Source organism: Nestor notabilis, unplaced genomic scaffold (assembly GCF_000696875.1).
Source record: "Nestor notabilis isolate BGI_N333 unplaced genomic scaffold, ASM69687v1 scaffold12572, whole genome shotgun sequence".
NCBI classification, from domain to species: Eukaryota; Metazoa; Chordata; class Aves; order Psittaciformes; family Psittacidae; genus Nestor; species Nestor notabilis.
The window spans coordinates 1-17,060 of record NW_009917022.1 but is presented as its reverse complement, the minus strand read 5'-3'; the positions used below and the strand labels follow the sequence as shown (position 1 = coordinate 17,060).

At 54.3% G+C, this 17,060-nt stretch overlaps 4 protein-coding genes across 4 annotated transcripts in view; 3 read left to right on the top strand and 1 right to left on the bottom strand.

Annotated features, from left to right (window-relative positions):
• Nucleotides 1-1,842, top strand: part of LOC104413798 (avidin-like) — a 3,174-nt gene extending 1,332 nt beyond the window's left edge. Inside the window, exons 2-4 of the mRNA XM_010024893.1 lie at nucleotides 756-963; nucleotides 1,438-1,558; nucleotides 1,797-1,842. Of these exons, the coding sequence (XP_010023195.1) occupies nucleotides 756-963; nucleotides 1,438-1,558; nucleotides 1,797-1,842 (375 nt within the window). The remainder of the gene's footprint in view (nucleotides 1-755; nucleotides 964-1,437; nucleotides 1,559-1,796) is intronic.
• A 1,638-nt stretch (nucleotides 1,843-3,480) lies between these two features.
• LOC104413797 (avidin-like) lies at nucleotides 3,481-5,124 on the top strand. Its single transcript, XM_010024891.1, has 4 exons — nucleotides 3,481-3,552; nucleotides 4,133-4,346; nucleotides 4,669-4,789; nucleotides 5,025-5,124. Exons 1-4 carry the CDS (start codon nucleotides 3,481-3,483, stop codon nucleotides 5,122-5,124), a joined length of 507 nt encoding a protein of 168 aa, XP_010023193.1.
• Nucleotides 5,125-7,141: 2,017 nt separating this feature from the next.
• Nucleotides 7,142-8,625, top strand: LOC104413795 (avidin-like). Its single transcript, XM_010024889.1, has 4 exons — nucleotides 7,142-7,213; nucleotides 7,714-7,924; nucleotides 8,023-8,155; nucleotides 8,592-8,625. The coding sequence occupies exons 1-4, from the start codon at nucleotides 7,142-7,144 to the stop codon at nucleotides 8,623-8,625; spliced, it is 450 nt and encodes a 149-aa protein (XP_010023191.1).
• A 3,849-nt stretch (nucleotides 8,626-12,474) lies between these two features.
• Nucleotides 12,475-16,971, bottom strand: LOC104413796 (cyclic AMP-responsive element-binding protein 3-like protein 4). Its single transcript, XM_010024890.1, is given in 10 exon segments — nucleotides 12,475-12,790; nucleotides 12,927-12,963; nucleotides 13,110-13,188; nucleotides 13,320-13,404; nucleotides 13,553-13,621; nucleotides 15,178-15,284; nucleotides 15,827-15,910; nucleotides 16,122-16,234; nucleotides 16,448-16,751; nucleotides 16,834-16,971. Coding segments are annotated over 10 exon segments (1,332 nt in total).
• Between the last annotated feature and the right edge of the window lie 89 nt (nucleotides 16,972-17,060).

Here is a 17,060-nt window from a genome sequence, read left to right as displayed (position 1 = left end):
AGCGGGGATGGGCGGGGCAGGGGGGGCAGGGGCTGCGCTGCAGCACCGGTGATGAGTTCCTGTTGCAACCCAAAAAGAGTCATTTAGGATGACCTCCTTCCCCTTGGGACCAACGACCACGTTCATCATACCCTTGGACTGAATTAAGGTGAAACGACACCAACCATTTTATGATTTATTAATGCAAAGTACAAGGCACGTGGTTAGATACGACAACTCAGTCATGATTAACTGGATAGGAAAGTCCCATGCCACGAGCTTTTGCTTAGATCTGGACACTGTTCAATAAAAAGAAGGAGAGGAAGAGAGAGAGAAGGACATAAAAGAGAAGAGATATCACCACCATGGATCCAGTGGCATTCCGTTGGACCTCTTCACTGTGGGTGTCTTGGTGAAGTGGGGCCCACCTAAGCCTTCATTGATTAAGGGTTTTATGCTCTTGAGAGGATGCCTCTTCATTTCTGTATGATGCAGTGGTGGCAGTGGTCTCTGTGCAAGCTCTAGTGTGAGCGGTGGTTGCAGGGGGACTATCTCAGGCATTGCATCTGATGAGAACCCCCAGGGTCGATGATCTAGCACCCTACACATGCGCATTTAACTCTTGGAACTGGTGGTGTGCTCTTGCTTGTGGTTATAACACCTACCGTGCTCGAGTCCCTTTCAAAGCCTGCAACATGTGCAGTGAAGCTCGCATCTTATGCACCAAGAAATGTTTAAGGCGAATGTCCACTCATCTGTCTGCCTCTCCAACCCAGTGTGTGCTGGCTGGGAAGTGGACCAATGACCTGGGTTCCAACATGACCATCAACCCCATGAGCAGCAAATGTAACTTCGATGGCTCCTACAACACGTCTGTGTCAGACACCAGCAACAAGATCACAGAGTCACCGCTGGTGGGGTCCCAGAACTGCACAAACCAGCCCTGGCCTGTATTTGGCTTCACCGTCAACTGGGACTTTGCAGGTACTTCTCCTTCCCATCTTCCCTGTTGTGTTGCCAGAGCTCACCAACCTTCCACTGTGATGTCTCCACATCCTGCTGCCCTTCTTGTGATACCCCCAAAGATCTCCTGCCCTCCCCGTGATGTCCTTGATGCTCTTCTGCCCTCACAGCAGTGTCCCTAACAATCCCCTGCCTTCCCCTGCTGTGTCCCCACTGCTCTCACATCCCCTGCGCTGCCCCTGATGCTCCCCCATCCTTGACTCTGGACCTCTTTGGCTGGTGTCACCTCCCAGTCCCAGGGTGCAGAGGATGCTCTGTGGGGCTGAGGCCTGCTGCTGTGTGCCCATCTCTACCCGAGACCCCTCCTCCCTGCTTTCCCCATTACCACTGTCCAAAGAGGGCAGTGTCTACTGTCCCCTGTGCTGGGACAGGGTGCAGGGCACTGACCTGCCACCCTGTCCATGCTCCCCTTCACGTCCTGCCCCATCCCTGCAGACTCTGTCAGTGTGTTCACGGGCCAGTGCTTTGTGGATGAGGAAGGAAAGGAGATCTTGAAGACCACATGGCTCCAGCGGTTGCATGTGGACAGCATCAAGGATGACTGGAAAGCCACCAGGTGAGCCCATGCCCTGCACAGGTCCCCTGTGCGTCCCCAGTGGGGCCAGGGCTCTGCCACCCTCTGGTGCTCAGTGCCCCCAGAGCTGCTGGTGGTGACCCAGGATGGTGCTTGGCCGTGGCCTGCCCGGGGATCCCCGCATGGTGCAACTGCTGCTGGGGGAGATGGGGATGGGTCAACTTGTCCTGTGCAAAGCTGCAGTTCTCACTCTTACGTCTTCTCCCTCTGTGTACCACAGGGTTGGCTTTAACAACTTCACCCGTCTGCTCTCAAAGGAAGAGTGAGGGAGGCAGCATGAGGTATCCTGAGCTGCCAGCAACATGTGTCCCCCTCCCCGGTCCCCCATCTGCATCTCACAATAAAGTTTTGCTGCAAACACACACTGTGTTTTGTCCATGTCACTGCCAAAGATGTTAAACAGCTCTGGTCCCAGCACTGACCCCTGAGGAAAGCCACTCATCACTGGTTTCCACTTGGACATCAAGACATTGACATTAACACTTTGAGTGCGATCATCAAATAATTCCTTGTCCAAGTGTCCCATTCATCAAACCCATGCCTCTCCAGTTTAGAGACAAGGATGTTGTGTGGGACATTATCAAATGCCTTGCACAAGTCCAGGTAGATGATGTCAACTGCTCTTCCCTTACCCATAAATGCTGTAACCCCGATGTAGAGACCACCAAACTTGTCAGGCATGATTTGCCCTTTGTGAAGCCATGTTGGCTGTCACCAACCACTTCCTCCTTTTCCGTGTGCCTTTGCACACATTCCAGGAGGATCTGCTCCATGCCATCACTGGGCTCTGAGGAGATGGACTGACCTGTAGTTCCCCAGGTCTTCCTTGTGTCCCTTTTTACAAATGGGGTTTTTCCAGTCAGTGAAACCTCACTGGGCTGCCATAACTTCTCAGATATGATGGAGAGCAGCTTGGCCACTTCACCCACCAGCTCCTGCAGGCTTCCTTTTGGTGTTGGAGTTTGCCCAGGAGCTCCTTGTTCACCCACACAGGCCTCCTGGTGTTCTTGCCTGACTTCCCTTTCGTTGGGACAATCGCTCCTGAGCTCGGAGTAGTAATCCCTGAATACTAACCAGGTTTCCTGGGCCCCTCTTCCCTGCAGGGCTCTACCCCCTGGTACTCTACCAAGCTGGTCACTGAAGAGGCCAAAGTCTCCTCTCCTGAATTCCAGGGTAGCAAGCTTGCGGTCCTATAGTTCCTGCCCCCTCTGCATGGTCATCACTCCTGCCAGCCCCCTGGTCAGGACACACACCCTGCTTTGCTCCTCTCTCTCTCCTTGCCTAGCACAGACCATCATCCTGGGAGGATGGAGCAGCTCCTCGGACAGGTCCCAGCTTTCCCTCCACAGCTCCCAGGGAGCCCTCTCCTTGTGCCCTGCCTGCACCCCAGCTCTGCTGGAGCTTAGAAACAGCAGCAGAAAAACAGCTTAGGAACAGCAACATAAACTTGCAGAGCAGGAGGGGACGGCATGAGGACGAACTCTGCAGGCACACACACCACCCTTCAGAGCAGCACAGAAAAGCTGGTCAGGCTGTGCTTGCTGCTTTGCTGTGTTTGAATGGCAGCATGACCAGGATGGTGGCAGTGGGAGAGTGCCAGGCTGCGCCCACCCTGAGGACTCCATCACAGAGCAAGGAACGGGCTGGCAAAGCCTCTTGGACAGTGGATGTGCAAACTATTCCTGTGCCCCCACCTCTCTGCAAACCCATCTCATCCCTGTGTTCCTCCAGCACTGCCTAGGTCACACAGACCTCCTCATCTCGCCTGTCCTGGGCACCCTGACACCAGGCTACTGTCCATGGCTGCTGGGCCGGTGCCCGGGGGCTCTGGTTACAGCCCTATAAAGGGACCAGGGCACAGGGCTGGGACTGAGCCGTGTTGGGCACTTCGCAGCCCTGCATCCATGGGGAGCAGCGCTTTCACCCTGGTCCTCGCCCTGGCCCTGGTGCCATGCATCACCCATGCGGAGAGAAAGGTATGGGGATGGGTGATGATGGGGATGTGGCACTGGGATGCATCGTGGGCAGCCAGGGGTACTCTCTTAAATGCCATTTTAGGCTGGGACAAGCAAAAGAGCTTTTCAAGCACCCAGTCCCGGCAATGGGCAGGATATCTCTGGGTTACCCCCAGAAACTTGATACCACCTCCACTAAGCTTTGGTCCCACGAGGGCATCTTGCACAGGGCATTCCCTCCCATGGGGTCTATGCTCAGAAGCTCCATGCATGGGGCATCTCCTGCTGTGGGAATTGTGTCCAGGGCACCATGCATGGGGCATTACTTCCTACATGGTCTGTACCCAGGGGTGCAATGCACAGACCATCCTCTCCTATAGAGTCCATATGTGGGCATACCGTGCATGGTAATGGACTAAGACATGCTGGCCTTACTGCACCATCTACTTAGCAGCCAGCTAAGGAAGCATATCCCCAAACCGGGGACAGGTAGAGCCGTGCCCCACTTGCAGCAGGGCTTGCAGCTCCATCCATGTGGCGGTGGGAGGGATGGGAACCCCTCTGCACCGTACGCAGAGGGCCTATGGCTGTGTCCCTTCAGTGCCAGCTCAGCGGGCTGTGGAGGAACGAGCAGGACTCGCTGATGGAGATTTCAGCGTTGATGGACAACGGGGACTTCCAGGGGAAATACCTCACACGGGTCACACTCACTGGTGGCTGCGCCCGCGCCTCCCCGTTGAAGGGTGCCCAGCAGCAGCCTGGCGAAGGGGGATGGCCCACCTTTGCCTTCACCGTGCGCTGGGACAAGTTCTCCAGTAAGTGCTGGGGTACCTGGGGATGGCACTATGGGGGTATCAGGAGCCATGCAGGCAGCCAGCAGGGTTTTGCCTCTGCTGGGTGATGCTTCGGTGCAGATAAGCAGAGGGAGGCAGCAGCAGCCCCCCCTCACACTGCATCCCAAACCCCATTAGGGCACAGGGGATGCAGTGCTGCAGAGCCTGCCTTATCCAAGGGAGCTGCTGGGGAAGGGCAGGTCCTCTCAGTGTGGTTGGGTGCATGACCATCAGAAGACAAGAAGGGGGATGCAGCCAGCAGGCATGGGTGACATCCCCACTGACCACACCAAGCTTCCCCCAGATGCCAGCACTGCCTTTGTGGGACAGTGCTTTGTGGACTCGGGTGGAAAGGAGGCACTGACCACCATGTGGCTGCTGCGTGAAGCCGTCGAGTCCCTCAAGGAGGACTGGAAAGCCACCAGGTAATGGGGGGATGTTGGGGACAGAGGGGCCCTCCCAGTACTCCTGATGAGAAGCATCACCTGGGTAAGGGGAGCATCACCCCTGGGCATGCCCCAGTGTAGGTTTGCAGTGCGGATGTCAATACCTCCTGGCAAGGAGCTTGCCCAGGCCAGGAGCACCCCTACAGGGACACCTCTGTCACCCACTGGCACTGGCAGCTCTGAAGGGGTTATCAGTGGTCTCTACTTCCCACAGGGTGGGCAGAAATGTCTTCACACGCAAACACACCCCGAAAGGAAAGAATCTGCCAAGCTTGTTCCCATCCTGTGAGGACAAGTCTTCGACCATCCCTTGACAATGCTCTGGCTGCAGCCCCCCTAGGGCAAGCAAAACCAGCCTCTCACATCTAAATAAACTCTAAAATCATGTCAGTTGTGGTTGTCTGTTTCTAAAGACTGCCCTCACTCCCCCTCTGAGGCAGCTTCTGCCCCCATGGCACCACGGCCCTACCTCAACAATATCTGGATCCCTCCCTGATCCCCCCATCCAGCTCCCTGGGCTCATTTCCCACTTTATCCTAACCCAGACTTCCACCCTGCACCATGCCTCCCTGCCTGCCTGCTGATGGCAGAGGTGGCATCATCATCCTGAGTCCAGACAGCTTCCTTGAAGTGCCTTCATATCCATCCCCACCAGACACCTTTCCAGTGCCAACACTGTAGGGTTAGGTGGTGGAGGTCATGGTATCAGTAGATATGAGATGTCAGTAAAGTGTTTCCTTCATGCTGCACAGCACCTGAAATAAAATGTGCACAGTTAAAGCCCCCATCCCATCATCCCATCATATTCCATTGCATTGCATCGCATCCCATCCCATTGCGTTGCGTTGCATTGCATCGCATCCCACCCCATCCCACTGCATCGCATCGCATCGCATCCATCCCATCCCATCCCATTGTATTGCATCCCATCGTATCCCACATATCTCATTCCATCCCATTCCCCTGGGCTATAACCAAAGATTTTACCTTTCTCTGCTGCTGTACTTTGGCAGTGCCACTCTATCTGCCCCTGTGGACAGCTGCCAAGCTTAGTCAGCTCTTTCCATCCAGTGTTTTTTGGCAGGTCCATGGGTGAAGATGAAGCCTCCTACAGAAGTGTTACAAATATAGCCCAGCCCCAGTGATGCCAGCACACTCGCTGCACAGCCCACTGAGCCTGGCCCAGCCCCAGCACGCTGTTGTGACATGGAGTGGTGGCTGTCACCCTCTCTGGCACCTCAAACAGGGCGGCTTGCCCCTGCCAAAGAGCCTGGAAAGGCAGGGGCTGGTGTCAGGCTGAAAGGATGGAGCATGGCATCCAGGCCAAGAGCAACAGGTCCCCCCAGGGCAGGGAGGATTTCTCGAGCCCCTGTGATAAGCTGTGAGTGTGGGTCTGTAAAAGGTGACAGGGAGAAGGGATGTGTTAGGAGAGGGGTGGTTTCTCCTCATCCCAGCCTCTGGGACCATCTGGACCAGAGGGAGAGGCACTGAGCAGCAGCAGCACGGTCTAGGGTTGTGTTTGGGCTCATGCCCCAGAGTAGAACTTCCCCATCCCCAGTCCACACACCACAGCCCTGCTGCTGTCCAGTGCCCCAGACACACCTGTCCAGGAAGGAACATGTGTTTATGCAGCTGAAACCCACATTAATTTTCAGTTGCCCGCAGCACCATGCCTGCTCCAAGCACTGCAGCAAGCAGAGAAGCAGCTCATGAACGCAGGGTCAGCGCATGCTGTGTTTTGTACATGCAAAGCCCCTAAGAGCAGCAGATATAAGGAAGAGGTGCTGTTTTGCATGCTGGGTGTGTTTAGCAAACACACTCACTTGGACCCCAGTGTGCCTTTGTGGTTACTCCTTCCTCTAACACTTGTAAAAGCCAAGCCAGTTAAATTAACATCTGATGCTCAGAAGATGCTGGGGAAATGTTATGACTGCTGAATGTTACAAAGGCAGGGTAAGCCTTCCCTCCTGTGCAGCTTGCCTCTGCCAGGGATGCCTGGCACCAGGGTGGGTGATACCACAGTCAGGCAGCGGTACCAGCAGAGCAGGCAACAGTTAAATGTTTAAATAGGCAATCATTCCAGTGTGCATACACTGGGAATTGGTGATTGATGTTTTTCAGGCTGCTGTAAGTGCCTTTAAAAAAAAAGCCTATTCCCCCGCTTCCCGCACAGCTGTGCGCAGCCCCGTGTTCCTCCAGCATTGCCCAGGTCACAGAGACCTCCTCACCTCATCTAGCCTGCCTCCGGCATTCTGCCACCGCCAGCTCACGGGCTCTGGTTACAGCCCTATAAAGGGCCGGGAGGGAGCTGCGCTTCCCAGCCCTGCAGCCATGGGGAGCGGTGCCTTTACCCTGGTCCTCACCCTGGGCCTGGTGATGTTTGTCACCCCTGCGGAGAGGAAGGTATGGGGATGGGTGGTGATGGGGATGTGACACTGTTAGACCCCAAAGTCTGCTGCTGGGGCTGCGGTGCTCAGCAGGGAGCAGTGGCAGGGCTGCCCAAGCTGGTGGGAGCAGTGCTGTGGGGCACTGAGGGAAGCTGTGGAAAGGCTGGGAGGGAGGGACTGCTCCTGCAAGGATGCTCTTTGCTGTGGGAATCCATCCAGAGACAGGCAAACAGGAACATATCCCAGAGAAACCCTCTTTACCCACCAAATACACTGGGAAAGCAGCAAACCCTCTGCTTTAGCATGGGGAGGACCTGCTCACCCTTGGGTAGCAGCAGCAAAGGGCCCAGGTTGACAGTTGTACTGGAGGCAATCAGTGCCACAGGTGGAATGCTCGAGCCGAGGTGGCAATGCCAGTGCCACCAGCTCCACAGAGGGTCCATGGAGCATCCCCAGGCAGAATCAGGATGGTGAGGCAGCAGCAGGCTGCCCCATCCTCCCTGGCTGGCCTTGCAGTGCCTCCTCTCCGGATCGTGGCGCAGTGACACGGGCTGCAGGATGGTCGTGTTCACTGTTGGCAAGGATGGAAGCTTCTCTGGTTCCTACCTGCCGGGGGCTGCTGTTGACAACTCCCAAATCCTCTCCTCGCCTCTGAAGGGGTCCCAACAGGACGTGGGGCTGGTCCTGCAGCCCATCTTCTCCTTCACCGTGCACTGGCAGCATCGAGGTAGGGCAGGAGAGGGCCATTCACCCTGCAGCAGTGGCACATTTGGAGGTGGCTTCATGCCTCACCACCCCAAATCACACCTCCTTGGACCCTTCCAGACTCGGACACAACCCAGATGAGTGTCTTCCTGGGCCAGTGCTATGTGGGCACCAACGGGGAGGAGACCTTGCATGCCCTATGGCTCCTGCGAGAGGCATCCGACAGCCCCACAGAGGACTGGAAAGCCACACGGTGAGCACAGGGTCCCATGGACACCACTGTGACATGCTTTCCTGCACCCTGGGCTGGAGAAGGGAAAAATCCCATGGGATAAGCATGGCAGGGCCAGGAGGGCGAAATGGATTTGTCACCAGGGATGAGGGATCATCACTGTAACCTGGCCAGCCCCTGCATCCCAGTGTGGCCCAGGGTGGGAGACTGCAGGATGGATTCTGGCCTCAGCCAGACCCTCCCAAGCTTCTCCTACCACTCTGCCCAGCAGGGAGAGAGCAGGGCAAAATGCCAGCACCCACAGCAGCCTCTGCTAAAGGGTGTTGGAGCCCAGGGCATCTCACTCAGCACCCAGCAGGGAACACAGTACCCCCCCTTTTGTTTCCCCCTCTGTACTCTCTGCCACAGCATAGGTAACCCCATTTGGGTCAACCACAGTGATTTGGGGTTCCTGCAGGATTGGCACCAGCGTTTTCACCCGAATAAAGTAACAGCAAGCAGAGAAGCAACAGCAAGCAAGCACAGGAGGCCCCGAACTCCAGGGACACGGCTCTTCCCCCAGCCAGGCTCTGCTTGCGCTGTGCTGCTGTATTTCAGCAGCTCTCAGCCCACATGTTCCTGCTTTCCCAGGCAAGTTCAGCCCAGCGTGGAGGCTGGGCAGCAGGTACACACAATAAAGGGTTTCTGTGGGGACAACAGGGCTTGGCTTTGATTTCTGCCTGTTCTTTAACCTACAGGGTTTGTCTTACTCTGTCACCAATGTGAAGTGGCAGCTGCATGCAGCCGTGCTCCTGGGGATAAGGGCTATCCCGTGTCCCCTCCCTGGCACTTGTGTGGTCTTGCTGTGCCCGCAAAAGTGGTGCTGTGCTGTGGATAACTTGTCCCTCGGGGTCTCTCCCAAATGCCCCCGGGGGTGCAGGACAAGCTGGGCTGTGAGCAGGCAGCGGGATCAGGGTAAACGCAGTGGGATGCTGCAGGGCAGGGTCCAGGCAGAGCAGAGGAAGTTCCTCGGGTGCCTGAATGCACGGGGAGGCTGCAAATGGCTTTTGCAGGGCCGGCAGGCTTCTGTTCCCAGCGCCGGCAGATGGGGAGACATCCAAGCAGCCAGCCCCCAGGGAGACCTCAGAGCGAGGCCGTGTCCCTGAGCAACGCACGCAGCAGCTCCGTCGCTCTATTTCCAGCTGCTCTTTTAATCGGGCTATCAGTTTTCTGCTAGTTTTTGTTTCCACTGATATCCAGCGGTTGGTGCTGGAGGTTAGAAACGGGGTGGATGCTGGGTTTAAGGTTTCCCTTCAAAAGGAGAGTATGTTTTCTACTGGCTGAAATTTCTACCTCTCTCTCTACCTGAGAAACCCTGATTCTTTAAAAAAAAAAAAAAAAAAAAAAAACCAGGAGGAAAATCTGATTCCTTTAAAGCTGCAATCAGGAGGTGTTTTGCATCAGCCACACAGCCCAAAGCCTCCTCAGCAACAGGAGGCAAAGCTAATGTAATGCTTTCATGCTTTCAAGCACTACTGATGCTCAGGGGGTCAGCAAGTATAAAAGAGAGTGTTTCCATTCACCAGCATCCATGGGGACTTGCCAGGAGCTGAGCAGAGTATTTTCCTCATGTTTCTGGTCTGTCAGTGTGCTCCCTCAGTGCTGATGCAGGCACCTTCTGGGATGTGCATGGGATACAGGTCGGCGTTGGGAATAGAAGGGGAAACATGACAGGGAGAGCAAGCAGGGACCATAACACCAGGGCAACACCGGGCTGCGTGTGTGTGTGCAAGCAGCACCAGTGTGCACACAGGATGTGCTCTGACCCCTGCAGCACACAAGGGAAAAAGCTGTCATGGAGGATGTGCAGCGAGGAGGAGGGTGGCAGAAACACACGGAGCCTCCTGCTCCTCTGCTTGATGGAAACAAGGTGCGAGCCTCCTCGGCCGAAGAACTCATTCCGGGCATTTTTGTCATCGCTGCCCTTTAACCCAAGGCGCGAGGCCTGGGCTCAGCTTCCTTCCTCTCACTGGCTCAGAGCTGCTTATTGAGGGACCAGCATGAGAACACAGACAGCAGTGTAAAATAGCATGGATGGAGCAACCATCCCCAAAACTCTCATTGCAGACTCCCCAGTGCAGCACTGGGCTCTGTGATGTGGAAGGGCTGGTGCAGGCAGTGCCTGGCGGCAGGAGCATGTGCTGAGCTGTGTTTTATGGGGAGCCCTCTGTGCTTGCCTGGCTCCTTGCCTGCTCTCCCAGTGCCCTCTCACATCCTGGTACCTGGCCAAGCAAGCCAGATCGCTGCAGAGCACAGTGCTGACCCATCGCCCTGGCCAACCACAGGCTGCAGTGCCAATCCCTGCTTTGCTGGCAGCACCACTGTGTTTTACTTTGGATGAGTAATATCGATTAGTGCCGGGTCGAGGACTCCAAGCAACATCAGTGGCATCGCACACCCTGGCCTTGAACTGCAAAGTGAAAGTGAGGAACAGCACCTTCCTGCCACCATGCATGGCACCTGGGAAAAGAGGTCCAGTAGTTCCCTGAGGATGCTCACAGTCTGCCTGCCCCAGCCAGGGCAGAGATGAGACCTGGTCCTGATACAAGTGTGCTGCTACCTGTCCTTCTGGGGACAGACACCCCTTGTCTATCTCTCCTCCACAGACAGAGACCACACTTTCAATTTTAGATCTCATTCATCCACACTCACCCTTTGCTTCTGGGGTTGGCTGCAAGCACGGTGTTGCCTGCACCTATCACCCCAGCCCCTCACTGGGCTCCACAGCCTGAGCTCATGGTCCACTCCTGCCTCCCAGGGACCCATTTATCCCAACCAACCTGAGTGCCCAGCCCTGATTTATGATCCACACCACAGCAGGGCCCTCTCCACAGCCCCCCAGCCAAAGGGATGGGACTGTTGCACCACGCTGGCTCTGCTCTACTTCCTCCCATTGTGCAGCTCTGTTACGACAGCAGCAGTGGGGCAGACACCAGTTCCTCATGCTTCCGACCAGGGAAGCTGTTCGCTTCCGCGGCACCGGCACAGCTCGCATGTGGGTGCTGTGCTGGGTACCCCGCACGAAAACCACCACAGGAGACATGGTCATGCTTCATTACTATTTATTTACTTGCTATTAATAAGGAAAGTATTATCTACTATGGAGACCTGGTGGAAGGTGTCCCAGCTTATGGCAGGGGAATTGGACTAAATGATTTTTAAAGGTGCCTTAAATGTAGACTATTCTATATGCTTCTATGAAATGTCCTACAGTAGGAAAGGAGAGATGATTAACTGTTAAATGATAGTTTTAAAGTATGCAGAAAGTGCCCAGTAGAGCTGTTTCAGCAGTAGTAAGTCATTTATAACAAACACCTGGGTTTTTTACTGTTCACTACTAAGCTGCACTTCAAGAAAGACACTGCTTGCCATGTCAGAAGTGTTTCTGCTTAGCCCTGTGGAGCAACCAGAAACAGATGACTACATCCTCAGCCAGTGCAGCAAAGCTTGGGCACACAAGGACACAGCTTTGAGAACATCATGTGGCCATGAAAGCCTCCAGAGGAGCAAGCAGCTCTGCTGCGCAGTGCTTCATCCCTATCTGCATGAAGGTTCGAGATGTGCCTTTCCCTGAGGTCCAGAGTAAACAGTGGGCTGTGGCAGATGGAAAGGCTCAGCCCCTACAGAAGGCAACAGCATGCGTGGCTTGGGAAGGACTTCACATTACCTTCTCTAGCCAAGCCAGGAGCTGTACCCATGGCTCAAAAGGTAGCAGGAACAGGCGACAAGCAGGGCCTGTCGCAATGGCAGGATCATTCATTGTGGGAGCACTGAAGGGCAGCTCCCTATCTCACACCTAGAAATCAGTCAACACTGCAGGATTAAGGGAAAGGAACAAGGGACAGATGTTTGTGGCCACCAGACACAGTAAGAAATGCAGGACCTAACTTGTTCACCTCCACCTGGGCAAAGAAGCAGCAGGACAATAGACTCCATCCACCTAGTGCAGACTAACACCAACCTCAGGCCTGACCACCCTCACCCTTCATGCCACAGCCCATCTCTGCGAGCCACAAGGATGCATTCTGAGCTGCAAGCCATGTCAGCAGCTATAGCAAAATTGGCAAAGTTTTCTATTCTATCTCAGGTGGAGTTCTGCTATAGAAACACAGAGCAAAGCGTCAGAGGAGGAATACCTCCCCAGTAAACCCCCTGAGCTGCCAGCTATTGGGGGAGTATTCAGACGAATCTACTTTGATGGATTATCTCCTAAGGCTTCGATGGAACTAAGGCAGCTCTGCTCACCCCTTCCGGGCAGGATGCCCAGGGTCACCCCAAGACGCAGGAGGTAGCGGCAGAAGTCACATCTGCATGGTGCTGCTGGATGACCACTCTGGGGCAGCATGATCGGTCCGCTCCTGCCTCTTGCCCTTCCACAACACAAGGACCCCTGCCTGCAAAGGGCTGCCCTGGGAGTGCTGTTCCTGAGGTTCAAAGGCAACCAGCTCGAAGCCAGCTGCTGCCGAAGCATCAGATGATGAATTGCTGTTGAAAGAAGATTTGGGATTGGGGTTGTGTATACCATAGCCCTCTTCCCATCATTGACTGAGGCTATCAAACCCAAGTGAGGGGTCCTCAGGCTCTGGGCCTGTCATCCCCAGCCTCCCACCATCCTGCCTTGAGCATGGGCCACCGTAGAGCCCACAAGAGGGGAACTAGGGCTGCCTCCTCCCAGGGGAAGCAGGGAAGAAGATGCTGTGCTTGAAGCACGGCTTGTGCTACAAGAGGGACTGGATCCCTCTAGTTCTTGTACCTCCTCTCGTATCCCAAGGCAGGCCTCTGCAACAGGGCTAAGGAAGAGTCCAGAGCTGAGGCAAACCTAGTGGTCACCCCAGCAAGATGGTGCTGGGCTGGAGGTGCCCCAGGGTTGAGGCTGTCTATGGGAAAGGAGAGCAGCACTTTGCCTGGAGCCGTGTTTCAGCCCCCAGGCACTCACCTTCAAGATCCAGCTCCGACTTGATGAATTCAACCAAGCAGGCGTTGGGCGAGAAAAAGACACTGAAGGACAGAATCACCTGGAAACAGATGAGCACAGACCTCAGTAAAGGGCACGGATAGGTGTCACTGCCTGCAACAAACACGTCTCTCCCACGCTTGTAAGGAAAGCAGAGACCCCTTCATAGACATGGGGGCTGAAGCCACTCACCGTCATGTAGGTTTGTACCATGGCAGTCCTGGCAGAGGACTGGTTCACAAAGGTCTGCAGCTTCCGAAACTGCTTGAACAGTGACCTGCACGACAGCAGGCAACACAGGTTAACACAGCAGCTAAACCAAGGGCTGCACGCTCCCCTACTCCTCCCACTTTGCAGGCCACGGTCCCGAAGAAGAGGAACAGCCCTTCCCATCACATCTGCCAGGTCCAACAGGAAGTACTTACCTGTTCTGCTTCTGCAGCACCCGCACCTTCTTCTCCAGCCTCTGGTTCTGAGCCATGCAGGCTGCCACCCTTTGCAGGAGGGATGAACAGCACAGAGGGAAAACAGAGAGGCTTTGTTAGTTAAAGACACTTCACTCAGCTTTGGGGAGGGGTAAGCCCTGCCCAGTCCTGCTGAGAAGCACCACATGAATCCCTAAGGATGCTCGGTCCTAGTGGCACACCAGCCCTGCACATCCACGATGACAGGCCAGCACCAGGCTTGAACAGAGCAAGGTCTGTGCCATCTCCAAGGGGAAGAAAGCAGGGATGCCCTGAGCTTCTGAGCACCCAGAGGGTCTGCCTCTCTTTGTGTGTAGGGTGGCAAGACCCCAGCAGCAGCACAACATGGCTGCTTGTGCCCTGTTCCCCTGCTCCCAATCCCCAGCCATGTAGTCAGCACAACTAATACTGTTCTGTACTAGTGGGGGAGCAGCCATTCCCTGTGACCCAGTGGGTTGTGTATTCCTTCCCTTCCCCTCATTATCAGGCCCCAAAGGTCCCGTGCACCAACTAGACAAAACCCCCCGATTTCTCATTCCCTTCTCTCCCCACCACAAGCATTCTGGGTGAAAGGCCGCTTATTCCCCTTTCTTGCCGGCCTTGATGGTCCCTGGCACCTTGCCATCCCCAGTGTGTTGATGACCCTGTCACAGAGCAGGGAAGCGTAACAGCACAGAAAGTACTGTCCTTAATATGAAGCACTTATAGATCTTAAGAGGGAACCTGAAGCTGGTGCTGAGCACTAAGACCGAGGACACCTTTGGTCAGGAATACCTCCATCACCATATGCCTCCCCTCATGATTGAGGGAGAGACTCATATTCCTTTATGTAAGTTTTGAGTCTAGATTGTGATTGCTATACTGATATAGCAAACTGAGTGTTAAGATCTGACCCCATCTGTAGTGGGTCCATGTGATGAAAAATCCTAAGTCAAGTCGTATTAAGATCTAGGTGACTAGAAATTATAAGCTGTATTATAAATTCTGTATTACACTGGTTATAGGTTGTACTACATTCATTCTGCTTGCAGAAGTCCCATGCCACTCTAGTAATAAATTCTGTGCTATACTAATCATAATACGTTAAGAAAACAAAGTTTTAATTGAAATTTTATTTAAGCCTGAAGAAGAAAAAGCTCTGGGGAGACCTTAAAGCAGCTTGCAGTACTTAAAAACTAAGTCTACAGGAAAGATGGAGAGGGAAGTTTTACAAGGACAGGTAGGGATAGGAAAGGGAGGATGGCTTTGAACTGTAAAATGGGAGATTTAGAACAGATATAAAGAGGAAATTCTTCACTGTGAGGGTGTTGAGACACTGATACAGGGTGCCCAGAGAAGCTGTGGCTGCTCCATCCCTGGCAGTGTTCAAGGCCAGGTTGGACACAGGGGCTTGGAGCAACCTGGTCTAGTGGAAGGCGTCTGTGCCCATAGTAGGGAGTTGGAAATGGATGAGCTTTAAGGTCTCTTACAACACAAACACAGGATTCTATGAAACTACAGTTTAGCGCCGTCATCACTCTGCCAAGTACCCGTAAAAGAACCTGTCTGTCCCCCCAGTGTTGGGTGACACTGCTGTGTGCCCCTACTTGTTTTCCAGGCGATCCATGTTGCTCTTCTTCCTGCGATAAATATTCTGGGTTGACTGCCTGTTCCGGACCTTCCGACGTACCTTCGTCAGAAGCTGGTCTTTAGCCTGCAAGGGTGATTTCTCCTTAGGAGCAACCGTTGTCAATACAGCCATCATAAACCCTGCATACACCTCAAAGCTCAGCCCTCATGTTTTTGCCTTCTGTCTGCCCCCCCCGCTCCGCCTCAGCAAAGCACAGGCTGCTGATGTGGACAGCAGCTTCTCCAGAGTAGCAAAAGCGAGGCATACCTAAGGGAGATGAAAAGCATACAGCTCACAAGCCACTAGGCAAGCGGGTAAAATAATAGGTTGGAGGCACTTGTGGTATAACTGCCTCCTGCAAGCAGTTGTGAGTGGGGAGACTGAAGCAGCCAGGTCTCGTTGCTCTTTGTATCTACCTGATTAGCAAAGCTGAGCCTGCTGTACATGTGAACATGCCCAAGGCCTTGAAGGGTGGAATAGAACACCAAAGCCTACCCCACGCTGCCTCAACACAGCACCTGGGCTTTCACGAAAACACCATCCTGCGTTTTCAAACCCCTGCTCTGGCTGAAGCACTCGAGTGGTCCAAGTATGTTCGGGAGAGACAGACCACAGCAAGGACTCACTTGGGCCAGTGGCAGATAAGAAAAACCTTCGTTCATCAGGTGCTGCTTCTGCTCCTCGGTCAGGACCAGCTCTGGGAAGTTTGCCTAGAAAATGGTAAGAATATGCATGCTGAGAATACAAAGTAAGAGGAGTCTACCCCAGGGCAGAGAAGACATGCAGAAAGCACGCAGGAACAGGATCAGCTCTACCAAAGGGGCATCATGCTTTCCTCAGAGATATCCCAGAAAGCAAGCCAGGAGAGAAGAGATGTGAGTAGAAGCAAAGGCTGGGGCTCACACCCATGGCAATCCATACCTGCATAGTGGCAGCAGGCTCAACCTGGGCTATGGCATCCACAGGAGCTGGAATGGGGAAACCAAAGGTCTGTAGCAGGGCCTCGCTTGTGCCTTCGACTCCCTCCCAGGTGTCTGGGGAAGGAAAGGACAGTACAACACTGGGCCTCAGTGGGGCTGCACCCAACCAGGTAGCTCCGAGTAGCATCGAACTGCAATGTTACGGCAGCCGAAAGCTACTACACATGGTGCTCTCCATCACTTCCTGGCACCCACCCAAAAACCCCCAGTGTGGGACTGCTTTTGTGCCTGCAGCCAGGACAGAAAGAGCCCGTGGGCATCACTCACCAACATCAATGGATATATCCTCCTCTGCCATGTCTATCCCTGCCAGGTCAGATGCTATGCTTTGCAGCACAGACCAATCCCAGTGGAGGGAATAGTTGTGATCAGACTGCACGACTTCTGAGCTCTGGGCGTCACTGGTAAAGTCGCTGCCAGGAAAGTCGCTGCCAAAACTCTGCAACTGAAGTTGATCCTCAGGAACGGCGTTGTTACTATCGGCCAGTAGATAATCCTGCAGCATGCCTGCCCTATCTTGAAAGGGATTCAGCATGGACGTGATGAAATCATCCATATCCTTGTCCAGAGGCTGTGGAGAAAAAGCTTTTACTCAGCAGAGAGCCAAACCTCCTTAATTGCAACCCAGCAGCAACTCCTCCCAAGCAACTCACCTCAGGCTCCGGCAGCCCCCAGTCTTCCAGCAGATCATTGTCCCCCACGGGGATTTCAGGCATAAAACAACCTTCCTTCAGGAGGAAGTCAAGCAGGTCATCATCTGCCAGGAGAGCCAGTTCATCTGGGCATGACATCTGAGCAGGACACACAAAGTGAGCACAGGCACCGGGGAGACACCAGAACTCCTTCTAGATGTCCCTCAGCCCCTGCAGAGTCTCCCGTG